Raw genomic sequence first — 19,667 nt, 5'->3', positions numbered from 1 at the left:
ATTTATTTTTGAGAGAGAGAGACAGCAAGCAGGGGAAGGGCAGAGAGAGAGAGGGAGACACAGAATCCAAAGCAGGCTCCAGCTGAGCTGTCGGCACAGAGCTGCATGCGGGGCTGGAACCCACGAACCGTGAGATCATGACCTGAGCAGAAGTCAGACGTTTAACCAACTGAGCCACTCAGGCACCCCACATTTTTAAATTCTATTATGTTAAAAAATTTTTTTTAACATTTGTTTTTGAGAGACAGAGAAACAGAGCATGAGCAGGGGAAGGGCAGAGAGAGAGAGAGAGAGGGAGACACAGAATCGGAAGCAGGCTCCAGGCTCCGAGCCATCAGCCCAGAGCCCGACGCGGGGCTCGAACCCACGGACCGCGAGATCGTGACCTGAGCTGAAGTCGGACGCTCAACCGACTGAGCCACCCAGGCGCCCCTATATTTTTAATTTTCAAGAGCTTTAACACTTCCTTTTTAAAAAATAACATTCTTTCCCTGTTTCATGGGTGAATATCTTCAGAGGGTTAGTCCCTGTCCCCTTTCTCCTATGTATTGGAGTCTCTGTATTTTCGGTTGTTGGTTTTGGTCAACTGTTGGTGCCTTTGGCGGTTCCAGCTGAGTGTGACACAGCCAAACTACTAGGAAACCGTACGTGTGGGTGGTGCTTGTGGACAGGGGCCTCCCGGTGGTGACTGGGAAGAGGATGGGAGATCGCCAACATTAGGATCTGTCCATCCTTTCTCTTCAGTGACTTTCCCAGTGATGAATTCAATCACATCTTGCCTTCAGGGTGGGTGGACGGAGAAAAAACCAGCTGTTAGTTAGGGAAGGGGACTGTGGATCTCTCCATTCATTGCTGTCTCACTCCAGCCTTTGGCTGGGCTTGGGCCCCCTGGTCCCAAATCTTTCTAGTTCAATCTTGGCCCGCAGTAAACCCGTCTTCTGCCAGGGTCAGGGAAGGGCCACATAGGCTGGGAGAAGGAACCTGGCGGTCTAGCTTCTTCCAACCAATACTATTCTCATATGCATCCCAACTTCCCCCTGAGGGACACCTGGTCCCTCCGAGTTCTGAGCATCTGGGGGACTCTGCAAAGCAAATGGGGCTTATTCATGGTTGGCTTTCTCCCTTGTAGACATCTGGGGGAGCTGGGAAGCTGGCACTCGACAGTCACCCTCTTCCATCTTCCAAAGTCTGCAGACCTCTCACCTGCTGCCATCCCTCTCCTCTCCTTTTTGGCTTTGCAATCTATGCCATTTTTAGTCCTTTAGGTCATTTTGGTGGAGTTTTGGGGGCAGAGGAAATACAAATGTGTTCGGTCCACTGTATTTAACCACAAGTCCTTGTCCATTTTACATATGTGCATATAAATTTGTACAAGTCAGGGCGCCTGGGTGGCTCAGTCAGTTGAGCGGCCGACTTCGGCGCAGGTCATGATCTTGTGATTCATAGGTTGGAGCCCCACATCAGGCTCTGTGCTGACGGCTCAGAGCCTGGAACCTGCTTTGGATTCTGTGTCTCCCTCTCTCTCCATTCTCCCTCCACTCACACTCTGTCTCTCTCTCAGAAATAAAAATAAAAATTAAAAAAAGTTTACACAGCTCATTTTGATTATATGTATACTTAATTTTTTTTTTAAACATCAATGGCCTTGTTTTTCCATTCAACATGAGGTTTGTGAGCTCTCCTAACACACATAGATCTAGCTCATTCCTTTTACTGTGGCTTAGGGAGTGCTCCAGTGACCAACATACTATGTTCCTTTCCATCCATTTCTCGATCAATGCATCTCAGAAACATAAGCGACTGTGCTCTGTTGATCAACACACTGGCTCAATGCAAATTCTAATCTTTATTGAATTCTGAAGCATGATTTGTCACACGGAAACAGTCTTTTTATGTCTGCCAGCAGCAAGGGCAAAAAAGCTAATGGTGGGGGCCTGAGAGCCCAGAGAGAAGGCCCTTCCAGAACCAGGTATGGGGGCCAGTGGGAGAGTGGCAGGAAGGATGAGAGAAGCGGACGCACGCACGCACATGCACACACACACACACACACACACACACACACACACGCTCTCTCTCTCTCTCTCTCTCTCACTCAATCTCCTTCTGTCTTCAGGGAAGGGTTTTCCAGAAGCAGTTGCTCACACTCTGAATTACTTATTTTTCATGCCAAACTGAACCTACTGAAGAGAAGTGAATTAAAGGCTCAGGGGAGCCTCGCACCCCAGCTGGGGACTCCGCTGAAGGCTGGTCTTCAATGAGTGAATTCACAGTATCCACCGGAACCCTTCCCAGCTCCACCAGCTGGAGAGAGGCTGAGCAAGACTTGGGGAGGCCAACAGAGGGTTCCAGGAAACCTAAGCAAGAGCCAGGTTTTAACCATAGTGTCTGGGCCAGCCCCGAATGAAGGGAGGATGTTGCTCCCACCTTCCAGAGTCACAGGCAAAGGGAGGGTGGGCAAGCTTCTCATCCCACACTCTCTGGACCCACTGCTCGTCTCTAGGGGCCAAGCTCAGCTCTGAAGGGCAACGTTGGGTTCTGCTTCCATTAATACAAATATGGAGAAAGCCCAGCCCAGTGCCCTCCAAAGCCACAGTGCACGTGGGAGGGCCTGAAGGCCCTTGCACCCCAACACAAGACAAGAACAAACTTAAAATGAACATGGAGGTAGGCCGAGGGAGGGTGCAGGCAAAGGACAATAAATAAAGGTCATGGTGGGCGGAATGGCTGGGGGGTGGGGATGGGTGAGGAGGGCTCCCAGGAGAGAAGGGTGCAGAAAGGCACTGAGTGAGGGGGGAAGCAGACCCAGCCCCACAAACACTGGTTTGTTGAGTCAGAGGTCATATCCAACAGGGCTGGCCAGCTGAGGGCTCCGAGACCGGTCAGGAAGGAGCCGGGAGGGGTCTGGGGACCCTTCCAGCTTTCTCTCGCTCTCAAACTCTTCCACTGGAAAATCTGCTCCACGCACCAATCACGCCTCTGCCAGGGCAGACAGAGAGGAACTTCAGAGGTCATGTCAGCAGCGGGGACTCGCCCAGGTGTGCCTTTTGCCTTTAGGGGAGAGGAAAAAAAAGGCCGCTCTAGGGTAAGTGGAGGCGGAGTCCGTCCCCAGTGACAGCTTGACCTTTGGGAATGAGATGGAGGTGACCGCAGGCAAGACAGGCTCCTTGCTGGAGTGACCCCACACCTGAAGCAGCTTCCCTTTCTGAAACTAAACAGGGATCTGCCAGGGAGGACTGGGGGCTGGTGCCCCGGCCAGAGCTTTGCTCCGTTTCACTGCATCGTTGCTGGCAAATCATCTACTCCCTGTGCTTCAGTGTGTCCATCGACACCCAGGGTAATCAACACAGGTGATCTTAGATGCCAGAAAGAGCAAATGGGCATGGCAATATAAAGCTTCTCTGTCGGGGCGTCTGGGGTGGTTTAGTCGGTTGAGCATCCGACTTCGGCTCAGGTCATGATCTCGCAGTTCGTGAGTTTAAGCTCCACATCGGGCTCACAGCTGTCAGCGCAGAGCCCACATCAGATCCTCTGTCCCCTTCTCTCTGCCCCTCCCCCGATTGTGCTCTCTCAAAAAAACAAAAAACCCCAAAACTTCCCTGTAGACCAATCCTCTTTGGGTTGTAGCATAAGCCCTGGAGGCTCTCTACGCTCTGGGCCACACGGCCTCCTCCATTGCTAGGTTTGTGCCAAAGACCTACTTAGGGCAGGCACTCCACACGGACACTGCATTTCACCCTCCCTGCAACACCATGAGGAACACAGGGGGGTCCCCCCCGTAGCAATAATGGAATTGGGCACAGAGAGATCAAATATTAGGTTGAGTCACATGATTGCCGATATCTGGCTCTTTCTCATCTACAAAAATGCAATTTCATATGGTTGAATTTTACGGTCTGTCCAAGTTCACATGTCTGGGAGCGGCAGGGCTAGGACTAAAATATGGCTGATTCCAAACTGTCCTCTGTGGAGGGTTTCAGGAGGCGGGAAGGAGGGGAGAGGGTCCACTCCACAGCCACGGCCACAGGGCCTCCCTCTCCCAGAGACCCGCCCACCCGCCACCTCTCTTACATGCCCTGCCCTGTAGCTTCCTGGCACCATCAAGGCAGGAGAAAGGGGAGGAGGGGAGACAGGGAGTGAGTGGGAGCTTCCACGAGGTCTCCTGGAGGGTGGCTGTCAGCACACATGGGCTCCCGCACCCCTAAATGCAGACTCCTGCATGGAGCTAACTGCGGACCGCGGACCCACACACGCACTGCGTGCCCACAGGTCTGCTGACCCAGAGGTGCCAGGTCTGGCTGGGGCTTCTTTCTTTCCTTTTTAAAAAGATTTTACTTAAAAAAAATTTTTTTTAATGTTTATTTCTTTTTGAGAGAGACACAGCGCAAGCAGGGGAAGGGCAGGAGAAAGGGAGACACAGAATCCCAAGCAGGCTCCAGGCTCCAACCTGTCAGCACAGAGCCGGATGTGAGGCTCGAACCCACAAACTGTAAGATCAGGACCTGAGCCAAAGCCGGACACTTAACCAACTGAGTCACCCAGGCACCCCAAGATTTTATTTTTTAAGTAATCTCTATATCCAACATGGGGCTCGAACTTACAACCCCGAGACAGAGTCACATGTTCCACTGACTGAGCCAGCCAGGCAACCCTGGGTGCGGGGGCAGAACTGAGGACTCTCACCACGTGCCCCCCCACCCCCCCATTGCATGGTGATCCCTAGTTGGTCAGACAGGGACAGTGGGCACGGCAGGGTGGAGCTTGGGTTCTTACCCTTGGTTTCCACACCTATCAAATGGGGGTAATAAGCCTGCCATCCACTACTCCAGTAGAATGCAAGGGGATCTTAGGGGCATCTGGATGTCTCCATCGACTGAGCGTCTGCCTCTTGATTTCAGTTCAGGTTTGCAGGATTGAGGCACGTGTTGGGGTCCACACTGAGCATGGACCCTGCTTAAGATTTTCTCTCTCTCCCTTTGCCCCTCCCTGGCTCTTGTGCAAAAAAAAAAACAAACAAAAAAACAAAAAAACAAAAAAGAATGCAAGGGGACCTTAGGGGTGCAAGGGCAGGCTAGGCTCTATGCCACCAGCTCCAGGGGTCCTGAATTCTCCCTCTGATTTAGGTCTGGGCTGATTTGGGTGAGTTGATTCAGCTTCCTCAGCCACATGCTAGGTTTCTGGAGGTCAAGGACTGTCTCCCATCTGCCCACACTGGGCACACAATTGGGCTTGGTGAGGACTGGGGTGCCTGGCACACAGTAGGTGCTCTTGAAATGGGAGTTACTAAGGCCTCTGTGGAGATGGGGAAATGCTTTGAAAGATTACATGTACAAAGCAGTGGATGGTAACAACCATTGTTATGATTACTAAGAAGGGAGGGGGTGGTTGTCCTTATCTTGGGTCCCTCTCTGTTCATTGCAGGCAGGTGTGGGGTCTGGCTCACCTCTGTTCCCCCCAGTGCCTGGCATGGTGCTCAATAAACACAGAATTGCAAATGTCGTGTAGTACTCTCCAGTTTGGGCAGGTTGAGTGAGGGAGGAGGACCACGGGGAGCGGAAGAGGGAGAGGAGGAGGCTGGGTTAGAAGGAGCGGCTTGGTACTCACCGGGGCCCTTGGGGTCTGGCCAGGGTGGGGTGCCCAGCTGCGGGTCTGCAGAACCAGTCCCGGTCTCACTGGCCAGGTTTCTCTGGCTCTCTGAGAGGTGGCTGGGCTGGCAGGCAGGCCTCATCTTGGGGGACCCCGTGCTGCCGCCTGGAAGAGACCACGGGTGGGCTCTTTGGACCTTGAACTGAGACCGGGATGATGTCAGCCTGATAAGGAGCTGACGTAAAAGCTTCTCATTTGAAACTGTGATGGGTATCTATGGGATTGTCTGCCCGGAGCCCCTTACCTGCCGCCCCCACGTGCCTGTCACGTTCTGGCGTGACCCCACCTTCTGGCCAGTGCTGAATGGTCCAGGATATATAAAGGCCACTGCATGGGCCCTTGGGTCAGCTCAGTAAGGAACAAGCCACCCACATGAAAACTGGCAACAAGGAGGAGTCCTTCCTGACTTCATAGAATGAGGAGGGGGAAGGGCGTATACCTCCGTTAACCCGATGGGGTTATTATTTTTAAGTTTATGTATCTATTTCAGTAATCTCTACACCCAATGTGGGGCTTGAACTCACGACCTGGAGATCAAGAGTTGCATGCTCTACCGACTTAACCTTAACTGACTGAGTCACCCAGGTGCCCCTCCTTCACACTTTTAAAAGATAGAATCTTTAGCCTGAGGGGCCTAAGAGATCATCCAGTCCAGCACCGGTTGTCTCCTGTGCTGCCTCTACCTACTGATACTGAACACTTGGATAACTGTGCCAAGGAGGATTCTGACGCCATGTCAGGCTCTGTGGGAAAGAGTATCATGATCCACTAGTAATGTCTGCCATGGGCACAGGCGTGGGAGTAGAAGTGCGTGTGCCAGGCACCTGCCATCTCTGATCTAGCCTGAACTGCTGTCCCCACCGGGAGTTCCTTCCCTATCAGCCCTGGCAGATCACCCAGCCTTGGCCCCAGGACAGCACCGGAGGCATGTCATTCCAGTTTTGGGCAGTTATTATAAAGCTCTTTGCTTATGCCCTAAAACCAGCCTTCCTGAAATGTCTTTCAAATATCCCACTTCTAACCTCTGGAGTAACTCTGAATGACGTTGGTCCCCAGAAGGCCTTTTATGTGTTTAAAGGAAAGAAAAATATGCCCGAGGCCTTCTCTGCACCAGCCTCAAGACGCCGTTAAGGCTCTTTCACATGACAAGGTCACAGAGGAGAGCTCCAAGATGTTAAACGCAGAAGAAATTTTGGGGACCACCTGCTAAATAGATGGAAACAGAGGGGGCACCTGGATGGCTCAGTCAGTTAAGAGGCCGACTCTTGACTTTGGGTCAGGTCATGATCTCATGGTTTGTGAGTTCGAGCCCTGCATCTGGCTCTGAGCTGACAGGGTGGAGCCTGTTTGGGATTCTCTCCCTCCCCCCTCCCCCCTCCCCTCCCCCCACCCCTGTGCTCTCTCTCTCAGAATAAATAAACTTCAAGAAAAAAATAAAAAGAAGGAAACACAGGCCCAAAAGGTCAAGGTATGTGTTTAGGGCCCCACTGTAGTTTCACGGCAGAGCTGAGCCCAAAGAACTTCGTACCTGATTTTTGCAACTGTCATCACTCACAAGGCACAGTCTCATCTTGGGAAAGCTTGCAGTGAGCTTGGGGAGGAATTCTGGGTGTGCAGGCAGGTTGGCTAGATCCGCCCTCCTTGCCCCGCCCCTGCACATACACCTGGGGCTCTTTTTCCTCCTGCTCTGCAGTGGTGCTAGCGCTTCAGCTTGAAGCATCCCAGCCCCAGGCCCACTTCTCCTCCCTGATCTAGAACAACTCCATAGACACCTGCTGGGGAGCCATAGCCCGAGGAAGCAGCGAAGCCACTTGCACCCGGGTCCTTGGAAAGGAGCAGTGTACTGGCTGTGCTTACCTGATTCCCTCTGGGGTTTGTCACCTTTGGGGGCCCTCGCCCCAGTCGCAAGGAGTCTGTCCTCCAGGCTGGAGGAGCTGAGATCCGAGTCACTGTCACTGTCACTGGAAACCACTGGAAAGAACAGACACCAGCATAGGAGGTTACCACTACTGGTCACTACCAGCAGGCATGCAGGTTGGAGGGGCCAGGGCAGGCCTCCCCTCTGCCAGCACTTTCACATATGCTAACTCACGGATGCTTCGCAACAACCCCTGGAAGACAGGGTTACCTTCGTTTCACACGTGAGGAAACCGAGGCCCTCGCTCAAGGCAGTAAGTGGGAGAGCTGGGATTAGTTCCCTAGCAGGCTGGCTCCACACCCTGTGTTTGTGACCACTCTGATTTTACTGGAAGAAATGAACTGGAAGTCAGCAGGCCTCGGCTCTCATCCCAGTTCATCCAGTAACTCGCACTGGGGCCCTGTGAGTGCAGAAGGGAGCCAGGCTGATGGGATTGGAGTCCCAGGAGAGGGGAGGAGAGGGAGCTCTCATGGCGGACACCTACTGTGTCCAGAAATCTTTTCTGGACTAAATGGGACCATATTTGGCTGGTTAATCAACAGTGGGAGTCATAATACAGGATACATTCAGAGGCTGAACATTCTATTTTAATTTTTTTAAAGTTGATTTTGAGAGAGCGTGTGCACATGCACACAGGGTAGAAAGAGAGGAGAGAGCGAGAATCCCAAGCAGGCTATGCGCTGCCAGTGTAGAGCCTGATGCAGGACTCGATCCCACGAACTGCCAGATTGTGACCTGAGCCGAAATCAAGAGTCAGACGCCTAAGCGACTGAGCCACCCAGGCACCGCTCCATTTTCATTTTAAGCACAGAAACGTACGTCCATCCGCCAATGTTTTGATGTAGGGGTGGGTGCTTCTTTGAGATGGGCCCACACAATCTTCCATGTCTAAGCTGCATCCATACTGCACTGTGATCCCCGGGTTCAGTTTCTTTAAACTGGAGCACAGCTTAAAGACACTGGCAAAGCAGGAGGAGTGCAGAATCCGTCTCTGTTTTTTCCATTTCTTTCTCCTGCCTTTTACAGTCGTCCTGCCCACACCTGATTCAATAGCTTTTTTAAGCAAGTAGTTTCTATCAAGACTTTCCAAAGTCCTGGTTTTAATGAAATGACTGTCTTTTCTGGCTCTTTTTATCAGTTTATGTAACATTTAATTAAATGATGTAATTCTAATACCAAGTACAACAGCACAGAAAGGTTTGGGATCACAGGTAAGTAGCTCTCACAGGTGACTGACTCTGTGGATGGGGTAAGAGTCAGTGTGCCTTGGGGCGCCTGGGTGGCTCAGTCGGTTGAACGTCCGACTTCGGCTCAGGTCATGATCTCGCCGTGCAGAGTTCGAGCCCAGGGTCAGGCTCTGTGCTGACAGCTCAGAGCCTGGAGCCTGCTTCGGATTCTGTGTCTCCCTGTCTCTGCCCCTCCCCCCTCTCCCCCCGCCCCGGTCAAAAATAAATAAACATTAAAGAGTCAGTGTGCCTGGCCAGAGAGTACAAGACACCTGGTTCCAGAGGGAGGGTTGGAGGGGCTGGGCGTCCTCTGCCCGGCACTATGCCAGGTGCCTAGACAGCATTATCTGCCAATCAGCCCCGTGCCACTGGGACTTGTCTGGCGGGACACGGGACTGGAAATAAAACCAGTCTATGCCAGCGGTGGCTCATAGGTTGCGTCTGACCAGCTGGGCTGCTTGAGGAGCAACTTGCAGAGGGGGATCCTGAGGTGGCACCAAGAGCCCGCAGGAAGACCAGCCTGGTCACGCAGGGAAACCCAGAGCGGGCACAGGGGCGGGGCAGCAGCGGCAGGACCTAAGCCATGTAGCTTTTAGCCAGATCTCAGGCCTTCTGGAAAGCCTCTGTGCCTTCAGCCTGGGTCACCTTTCAGCAAAGGGAGTCACGGGTCCACAGAATTCGGCAACCAGAGGGATGGAGCTGGCCAACCATAATCAAGAGATTCTCAACCCTGCAGCTTCCATAGCAGAGCTCTTCTCTCCCCCTCATCTTCTTGGCTCTTCTCTCCCCATCATCGCCACATTCTGCCAGTTTCACCTCCTAAATGGTTCTCCAATCAGTGGCCTTCTCGCCATCGGTCACGGCCCCTGCCTAGCTCAGGGCCTCAGGGTCTCCGGTCTGGTCTCCCTCAATAACTTCCCACCCGGGCCCCTCCTTCAGGCACGTCCGTCTGCGCAGAGGGGAACGCTCCAGCTAACACACAGATCCTAGCTCGTCCCTCTTTAGGCATTCCCTGTAACCCGCAAGCCCATGCTCCTGATCTTTGTCTACTTCTCTAGCTGCATCCTGCACAATCTGCTCTCTTGCCCAGGCTTCTCCACACCGCTCAGAGTTCCTACCAAACTGCCAGTTGGTACCTCCTGTGGTTACTCACTTCCCGCTGCCCAGAACGCCCTGCCCATGGCTCTTCTCCTGGCTCCTTTTTGTTTATTTAGTTAGTAATCTCTACCCCCAATGTGGGGCTCGAACTCACAATCTCGAGATCAAGACTCACATGTTCTACTGACTGCGCCAGCCGGACACCCCTCTCCCGGCTCCTTTTGGACACCATTTCCCCCAATCACCCGCGCCTGACTGGCTGAATACCTGACGCATTTTGGTATAGCCACTCTCGGCTTTCGGTGTGCGTGTGTCTTTCCCCCAGCGGACCCCCAGGCTCCTGGAGGGCAGGGGCCAAAGTGCACCCCTGATTGAGGCTGGTGAACTTCTCCTGCACAGCCTGACCCGTGTGGGTGGGGCGAGAGTGACGTCAACGTGGCAGTTCCCAGCTTTTCCTTCCTTTATCTGCTCAAGGAGTTTCCTTTTTCTGCTCTCTTTCCCTCCTGGCCTTCAAGAAAGAGTTCTGCTTTGGCTCTTTGGGCTTTTGTGACGTAGACTCAAAAGGAGCTGGGAACTCAGAGGGGTTGTGGTCCATATGCCCCTTCATAGTATTTGAGAAATGCAACGGCCTAATTGAGTTTGCCATTGCTTTGCAGGTCCCGGACTGGGTTTCTCTGATCACGACTCCACTGACCGAACCTCATGGGCGTTGGATTTATAAGCATTGACGTATTTTTGACTCAGCCTGACTAAAGTGACTAAACACCAACCCTGCGGGTCTCCAGACAAAGGGAGTGGGAAGTGGGCAGGAAGCAGCCAGCAGCCCCCTGTGTCTCCCTGTCTCCCCTGGGGCAGCTGCAAAGGAATCAGGGAGGATTCTGCCCCTCCATGGCAGGGGGTCTGGCAGCCTGTTGAGCAGAGAGGAAGTCCCTGAGGGGAGCGGGGACTGATCTCCACATTGGCTTCCCCAAGTCTCTGGCAGAGATGCTTATGGGTAATCTCATTCTTCTTGACCTGGAACGTTCCATCTCTCTGATGTTTCATATGCACGATCTTCATAATTCTGGGCCAGCAGGGAGGGGGCATGGGGCTGGGGCAGCGGGGGCCTGGGGGACTTGTGGCTCCCTGATCTTGAAACAGTGCCTCAATCCAATGCACAGATGACAAAGGGCACAAAATACCGAGAGCTCCAAAGGAGACGATGGGAAAGGGTGTCCAGGACTCAGGTTATGGTGGTGAGTTTTTTGTTTTTTTAATTAAAAAAAAATGTTTATTCATTTTTGAGAGGCAGAGAGAGGCAGAGCGTGAGCGGGGGAGGAGCAGAGAGAGAAGGAGACACAGAGTCCGAAGCAGGCTCCAGGTTCTGAGCTGTCAGCACAGAGCCCAATGTGGGGCTCGAACCCATGAATCGCAAGATCATGTATGGTGGTGAGCTCTTTATCCCACTTCTTTACGCTCCTCCCTGGTGTGTCATCTGTCATACATGCACAGTGTTGGGTCACATGAGTCCCGGAGTGAGCCTGAACTGTAAGAAGGACTATGCCGTGGTACATTGAGAGAGCAGCTTTTGTGGGGAGGGGTATGTCTTGTCCAAAGCATCCAATCTTTGGAGGCAGAGTTCGGGAGGCACCGCGCTACGCAGTTCCCATGTGCCTGTGCTGTGCAGGGTTTAGAAAAAACTAAATGTTTCCCAAGTTAGTCCGTTGACTTGTTCTTCGTCTCCTTTTATGGACCCCCGATGCCCACAGCCATGGAAAGGGGGGAATGGTTCCAGATGACAGGTGAATTTACGAAGGTGTCACAGAGCAGAGAACCGGCCAGCTGACAAGACTCCTTCCCTCAGGCTGTGTCTCCCTTGGCTGGCGCATCTTTGCTCATTGCATCTGGGATTTTGAGCCGGGGCCAGGCCTCAGCTTAGAAGAGGTCTCTGCAGTGCAAACCCGATCCCATTCTAATCCACCGTAATAAACTTTACTTGAAAGAAAGAAACCAAAAGAAGCCAGCAGCGTCCACGCCTGGCCTTGGCATTTCCTGTCAGTAGGAAAGAAACACACCAAAAGGACACTGCTGAGAATGTCCCTGGACAGGGTCCAACGCAAACGCCATTTGCCCAAATATTCCTCCAGCAGCAAGGGATGAAGTTTTTCTTCTTCCTCCCCCTCCGACTGTCACCATAAAACCCAAACCTTGGCTAATTTGCCATTCGATTGCCGTTGCCACCCTTCTCGCTGCGTAGCAGCTGTGATCGTAAATCTTCCAGGTCTATTAACGACGCTTTTAGGCTCATAAATCTTTTGGCCCTCGCTCTTCCATCCTCAACAAAACACTGTGTCTGAAGGCTGATTTTTTTCCCTTCGAATTCCCCAAAGACAGTCTAGGATGGCTTGGCGATGAGTGCTTGTATTCAGCCTACGCCTCGTTTTTCAGATTGAAGATGGGAAAACACCAGAGAGAAGACTGTCCCGCTAGTCTCCCAAGGAGGAGGAGTCGCCAAATGGATTCACTTGGGCTCTGCCAGGAGGCAGGGAGGAGGGAGGGCCTCCTGCACCACGGTGGCCTGAGACCCCGGACCACTTGCTCGGGGAACTGGCATCCCTGAGATTTTCCCAGCATGCCCCAGAAGGGCTGTCCCACTCTGCTCGGCTCTCGTCCTCAGCAGCGGCTAGCCCCAGCGCCAGCCATGCCCACTTCTCTGGGGATAGGCCAGCTTTTTTTTTTTTTTTTTTTTCCTGGCTCACTCTTAGATGGATTTGCAATTTGACTGTCACCATGGAAACTTAGAGTTTGGGTACATGGAGGTGGGGGAAGTCTTCCCTTTTGGAAAGTCTTTCCTGATTGCCTCAAAGGACATGTGTGGCAGCTGCCGTCCTGTGAAGCCATCCTGCCCGGGATGGTCCAGGGCACAGGCAGGATGCTGGCCGCTTGACCTCACAGCACTGCATTGGGTGGGGGCACCTGGCTCCTGGCTCTTCTCTGCCACCACCTTTCCTTGTGACCGTGGGCATCTCTCAGGACTTCATCACACAGAGACCAACCCAGGCAGCTACTGGGTCTGAATCCTAGGATTCAACTTCAGATCAGCTCTGTATCATCAGGGGAGAGACCCCAGGGTCCCTCTCTGGTTGAGAGGTGGGGAGATGGGACTTCTGGGCCACAACACCTGCCTGCCTGGCACAAGGACAGCCCGTGAGCTTGGGAGGCACTTGTGAGCTGCTGCTCTATTGGAGGCTCCCAAAGCCCCCAGAAACTACGGGGAATTAGAGAGGAAGAGAGATATTTTCAGCAAACATTCTGCCAAGGCAAAGCAGATGGTGGAAAATTTTGCCTACTAAAAACACAATAATTTTTTTTAACGTAAAGGAAAGATGCTAAGGCCCTGGGGAACGCACAGACATCCCCAATTAGTCTTACCCAGCCTACCAGGCTGCAGAGGGCGGTCGCAGAACTGTCCCTCCTGGGACAGGCGAGGGCTGCCTCACCTGCAAACAAGGCCAGGCTGCTGAAATCCCCCTGAGATGCCCCCCCCCACCCCACCAAGTCTGGGGCTCTGTTTGGTGGTACCAGGAGGAAGGTACGGGCTGGTGGAGATGCACTCTGATGGGCTCCGATGGGTCCTTTTCTGAGCTGTGAGCATTAGCAAAGTAACACAGGCAGTGCCTGGAACATGGTAGGAGCTTTTTATTTGAGGGGGTCATCCTGAACTCATGGCCCGCACCACCTGGTGCAGGGCTGGCCTCCAGGGTCACCGTATTCGGTGCCCCGGCCAACCTCACAGGGGTGGCCTGGCCTCTTCCAAGGGGCTGAGCTTCCTAGGTTGTGATGTACAGGACACTGGGAACACTAGACGCCTTCAGGGGCCCTTTGCAGGCCAAGCTGGGATTTGAGCCCAGGCCTACCTACTGCTGAGATCTCTGTTCTTTCCTCCCCACCCTGCAGGCAGGGCACCCCACAGTCTGGCCTCACCCTAAGGGCTCTGCTCCCTCAGGAGTCCTGCCCTCCAGGCAGGCCAGGTCTCCCCTTATCTCCCCAACATGCCCGCTGCAATGTGAGAGACTTCTAGTTCACTCCTGACATCTACGGTTGAGTTCTGGCCCTGCCTTGGACACTCCTGGGCAATGACCTTCATCCCTCTGAACCCCAATCTTCTCATTTGTAAAATGGAGACAATAATAACTCCCAAAAAAAGATCAAGGAGGACAAAAGGCATTGTAAGTTTAAAGAGCTATACAGGTGCCTGGGTGGCTCAGTCGGTTAAGCGTCTGACTTCGGCTCAGGTCATTATCTCACGGTTCACGGGTATGAGCCCCGCGTCGAGCTCTGTGCTGACAGCTCGGAGCCCGGAGCCTGCTTCGGATTCTGTGTCTCCCTCTCTCTCTACCCCTCCCCCACTTGCCCTCTGTTTCTTTCTCTCTCAAAAATAAATATTGAAAAAAAAAGCCATTCGAGACCATACATATTTTTAAAAATTAGATTCCACTTCATCCTCCAGGAACTCATCTAAATTGTGCCTCTACCGGAAAAGTCTTTCCAGCCCCGGAGAAGGAGAGATGGAATACAGGCCTTTGCTCACTCTCCCCACCACGGCTGGCGCGGCTCTTCTGGCGCCTCTCGGACACCGCCTGGCATTGCATTTCTTTTCCTACAAGTGCCTGCCTTGATTTCCCCACCTGTACCAGGAAACACTTGAGGGTGGGGCCACGTCTTAATCTGCATCTGGCTCCTTCCCTCAGCCCCCAACACTGAGCTTTGAGTCAAGCAGGCACAAAGTGAGTAGCTGAGTGCTTTCTGAAAACACCCCCCCAGGAGAGGGTACAGCACCGTACAGAGACAGCAGAACCAACCGGTGGTCAGCAAGGTGGTGGCGAGCCAACTCCGGCTCCAGAAGGGGCGCACTTTCCCGAGAGCAGGCGCCTCCTCACAGCCTCCTCCCCCTTGAAGGACACTCAAGTGGGACAAGCCAGGCTGCTGGCGGCCTCAGCCGGAGCCAGGGACAGACTAATGAGGGGAGGAGCTGTCGGAGGCTGGTTGTCATGGGCAAGGGGTGAGCGGGGCCTGGGGGGGGGGGGGGGGGGGGGGTGGGATGCCCTGTTCACACAGACTCTGTTCTTCTTTCAAATCCAAGGCCAGGCCACAGGAACAGGTTCTTCCTTTGTTTGGAAAACTCCCTCTAGGACTCCAGAGAGTCAGAGCCTGGACAAGGAGAAAGGGAGCCTCAAGGCTGGGGAGCCTGTCCTCATAGGAATGGGTCCTGTGAAGTCACAGAGGTATAGAGCCTGCCTCCCTCCCTCCTGGACCCCAGAGTCCAGGAGATCTCGGTGACCTGACCACCCCGAGCTTCATTTCCCCATCTGTGAGGTGGGGATATCACAGGACAACCTCAGAGGGCGGGGTGAGTGTGCGACACCTGGGGGCTTCCTTCCTTCCTTGGTCTCCTTTCCGAGCTGCCACCAGGGACATCAGCAGGGACGGCCCAGACCAGGCTGGGAATTGACCACTGGGGAGTGGAGGGTTTCCTGTGCTTCTTTATTCATTCGCCATTGATTTTAATTAACTTCCTCCTTTGGACTCACAGACAGACAGGAGGCACTGGATAATGAAGACGAGTCTTCAAATCGATAGTGATGTGGTCGCCAGCACCGAAATCCTGTAGTCCTGCCCTTGCTGGAGGAGCTCCAGGTAGAACAGGAGATGGATGGATGATAAGGACAGCTTCCTCCAGCGAGAACATGATACTCTCTAGGGGAGGCAGACAGTGTTCAGGGAGAAGGGAAGTCAGGGAGGGCATCTCGGAAGAGGTGGCACTTAAAAATGGGCACAACTTAGACAGAAATGCTAGGGCTGGTGTGTCCCACGGGCAGGGCAAAGGCCAAGTGGTGGGCTTCTCTGGGGCCTGGACAGCCCCGCTGGCTCAAAGAAAGGCTCCAGGCTCAGGCACCTAGGGCACGAGGTCCGCACTGTTTCTCTGCGGCAGGTTATTGTTGCTGATTTACGGCAGAGAAGAAACAAAGTGAGTGCATATCTCCTGCCTTTGATGGGATGCAAAGTACGGCTTTGCTCTGTCCCTGACCACAGCTCTCTCTCTCCTTCTGTCTCTGTGGATCTCTGGGCCTTTGTCTTTACTTTGTCTCTTTGTGCCTCCTTTTTGCCGATGTTTTAAAAAAATCTCTGTCTGCCTTTGCTCCCCTTATCTTTCTTTCCCCGTCTTGTCTGTGTCGTATGTCTTTGTGTTCTGGGTCTTCCTGGGGTTTTCTCTCATTTCCTTTTTCTGTTTTTGTCAGTTTCTCTCTCTCCAGTCTCATCTCTCAGCATCTTTGTCTGTCTGTCTCTGGGTCTGCATCTCTCTCTCTCTCTCTCTCTCTCTCTCTCTCTCTCTCCCCGTTTCTCTCTCCCCAGGCCTCTCAGTCCCATTCTCTCAGGCTCCAGCCTTCTCAGCTTCTGGGTTTGTCCTTCTGGTTCCCTCACCTGAGCAGAAGCTCAGGGACATGGGGTCTGCGCTCAGAGCCTGGGTGTGGGGGATGGGCTGCCAGGTCTACCTGAGCCCCAGGGGGACCCAGAGGCAAGTGAGGCAGGAGACGCCTGGTCCTGTTGTCCTGTATGGAGATCCGGGCAGACAGACTCTCCTAGCTTTGCTGTGACTCCCAGACCAGCACTCAGGAATCAACTCGTCCTGCCTGCGAGGCTGGCCTTGACCTATGATGGACAGGCGGCCCCAGGAGAGAGCTTCCGAACTGAGCGGAGCCGCGATGCCATCTCCTTGGACTTTCCTAGAGTCTGACAGGGCAGGCGGGCCCAGGGTAATTCACTTTACCCAGGTCCCCAAAGGCTGAGAAATCTAGAGTGGGCAGAATTGAGTTGTAGGTGTTTATATGGTGAGACAGGTGAGCGGCTGGGGAGGGTGTGCATCACTGCGTGAGGTGGAGCCCAGCCCTGGCCTGGCCCACGGCGGCAGGAGCTCTGCGCACGTCATTCGAGCTGAAGCCAGAGGCTGGCTCGGGGGACAGGGCCCTGCTTTCCTGTCGGCTCGGATGCCATGGGAGTGGGGGCTGGGAGTCTCCAGCACCTTACAGCTGGAATCACCCGGTCAGCTGAGGCCGTCACTGGGTTTGGGCAAATGAGAAGCGACAGCCACGGCCCTGACCTCTGTGGTGTGGCTAATGAGGGCCTTCTGCTCTTGGGAAATCAATCCTCAAGCCAATGAGGATGCCCAGGACAGGCAGGAGGGTTGCTGGGGCAGGAGTGGCGCGTGGGAGTGGGGGCGACACAGCTTGCCGAAGCTTAGGGCTTCTGTTCTGGGGATGCCCCGCCCCCATTCACCCACACTGGCATCGGACTAGAGTTTGGCTTCACCAAGGGCTCTGAAGGTCAAGACAAATTAGTATGCATGGGCTTCTCTTTCAAAACACAGCCACATAAGAGGTGGCCAGGTCTCCACTTCCCTGGGAAAGGGCAGAGTTTCCCGAAGGCCGAGGGGATCTTTCTGCCCACACCGAGGTTATGATGCAAGTTATTTGACCTCTCCATGCCCTACTATAAAATGGGACAGCAGTCCAGCCCCCCACCCCCGCCCCCCTGTGTCAGAGGAATGCACGGCGCCCAGCACAGCCTGCAGTGAGCAACCACGCAATCCACGCGGCTACAATAGCTGCTGGTTTTATTTGGCCACTCGCCACTGAGGCCCAACGCATGCCTCTTTCACTGCACAGACCTACGGGCAGACGGTACCCCGGCCCTCAGAGCACGGAGCGCTGGCGGCCACATGGGAAGCCCAACGACTGGCTGGCCGTTGGGTGTCTGCCCCAGTGGGGCCCACATGGGCTCGGGCAACTTGGCACCCTCCCCACTGCCTTCTCCTGCCTTTGGAGAAGGATGGCATTCAGTTCCCCAAATGGCTGGTGGAAGCCCCAGACAGCACTGTCTGTGCCTCTTTCTGGTTTACTTATTTCCTGGACCCGAACAGCAGACTGACCCCATGCAGACCTGAGTCAAGGGGTTCAGTGAGGGACCCACAGTGCCCTTCTCAGGTGGTGGGAAGACGGCTTCTCCCACCCTCCTCTCTAAACAGTCCTTCCCGGCTCGTGTGCACGCGTGCGTGTGCGTGCAGGGGCAGGGCCAGTGCTGAAACGGGGCTCACCCCCTGCCAGACATTTCTCCAGAAAGTTTCATTCCCTTGGATTTGAAGCTCTAAGATAAAAGCTGGAAGAGAACAGACTCTGTCCAGGCCCCCTAGTCTCTCCATCCCACTCATGGGGCAACCAGGGCTCAGAGAGGAAGAGGAGCCGGCATTCCTAGCCTGGGGTCAGGGTCAGGAGTGGGAACACGCAGATGTGACACACTCAGGCTCTGTCTTCCACTGGTGAGCTGGAGGGGCCAGTGGGTGAGGCGAGCCGGACATGATATTTGCTCTGCTCCATTTACAACGTTTCTGGATACGAGTATCGATTTCCACAGAGAGGTATGCTCACTTTTCTTGCAACAGATGTTCCTGTTGGTCTAAGTCCTATTCTCTCTCTTTTCATAGGGATGTGGAAACCAGAACTATTTCACTTTCTTCTTAATAACCCTGTAAGCGTGATGATCATAGCATCAAGAGACAACAGGGAGGGGTGGGGACTGTGGCAAACCAGAGACCACGCGGCCAGGGTGAAGGGGAAGCTGCGACTCAGCTTGTCCGATTTTTCCAGGGAGGGGGGCAGTACTGGCAGACTTCCTGATTTTCAAAAAAGAAGCCAGAATTTCACTTTTTTTTTTTTTTTTTTTTTTTTTTCGAGAGAGTGAGACAGAGCATGAGTGGAGGAGGGACAGAAAGACAGGCAGACAGAGAATCGGAAGCGGGCTCCAGGCTCTGGGCTGTCAGCACAGAGCCCAACATGGGGCTTGAACTCACGAGCCGTAAGATCGTGACCTGAGCCGAAGTTGCACGCTTAACTGACTAAACCACCCAGGTGCCCCCCATGTTCTTTTTAATGAGGATTTTCCATGTTTAAAAAAGTTATCGGTGACCATAAAGCAGGGAGCCAGATCGAGTCACTGCTTCACCAGTTTGCGACCTCTAACACCGGCGCGTGTCCAACCCTTGGCGGACAGATGGCATCCCGTTTCCCAACACGGACGCCCTCCTGCTCTGCTGTCCTCTGCCTCCTCCACGCCTCAGCCAGCCTGACCCCTCTGCCCATAGCACACACTCCCAGCTGCTCCGAAGGCTGCAGGGAGTTCACGCACCACGTCCAGGCCAACGTGACAGAAATGCCAAGGCCAGAGTCTGCTGGGGAAACACTGGGGGGTGAGCAGGAGGTGGGAGAGGGCAGCTGAGTGCTCTGAGGAGCTTCCAAAATGCCAATTTCTTAGGAACGGGGAAAGAAGGAAGGTGGCATAGCAACAGCTGGCTCTGGGCAGTGAGCAATCCTGTATGAAAATAAAACATTTTACAATCCACAACCGTGGCTCATTAAGAATGAATGGATCTACTGGTATAAATAGCACGCTGCGTTAAGAAGTCAGGAAACAGCATATGCGTTTGATGGAAAAACGGCTGCCACGGAACTGCTTATTAGCCCCGTCGGCTGCAGCTCTGCACTAACGAGACAGAGGTCTCTGGTTCAACGCTTTGGAGGGTCATGTGGATTTCTTGACCTTGGGCCGTAGAATGCATCCCCATCTCCCCAGCCCCGGTCACAATATGGGGGCAGATTCTGGACACACAGTAACGAGCCCCTAGTGAGTTTCCCCCAGTTTCTAAAGCACAGTATCCTCTATAATATAAAGTATCCAATATGCTCTACTAT

At 53.7% G+C, this 19,667-nt stretch overlaps 1 protein-coding gene across 1 annotated transcript in view; it reads right to left on the bottom strand.

Moving 5' to 3' along the window:
- Positions 1 to 1,827: 1,827 nt before the first annotated feature.
- RPH3AL (rabphilin 3A like (without C2 domains)) overlaps positions 1,828 to 19,667 on the bottom strand; it is a 133,984-nt gene continuing 116,144 nt past the window's right edge. Inside the window, 4 exon segments of the mRNA XM_049636726.1 lie at positions 1,828 to 3,048; positions 5,602 to 5,631; positions 5,633 to 5,748; positions 7,501 to 7,614. Of these exon segments, the coding sequence (XP_049492683.1) occupies positions 2,707 to 3,048; positions 5,602 to 5,631; positions 5,633 to 5,748; positions 7,501 to 7,614 (602 nt within the window). The 3' untranslated portion in view covers positions 1,828 to 2,706.

This window comes from Panthera uncia, chromosome E1 (genome assembly GCF_023721935.1).
Source record: "Panthera uncia isolate 11264 chromosome E1, Puncia_PCG_1.0, whole genome shotgun sequence".
NCBI lineage: Eukaryota > Metazoa > Chordata > Mammalia > Carnivora > Felidae > Panthera > Panthera uncia.
This window is presented reverse-complemented; position numbering and strand designations above follow the sequence as displayed.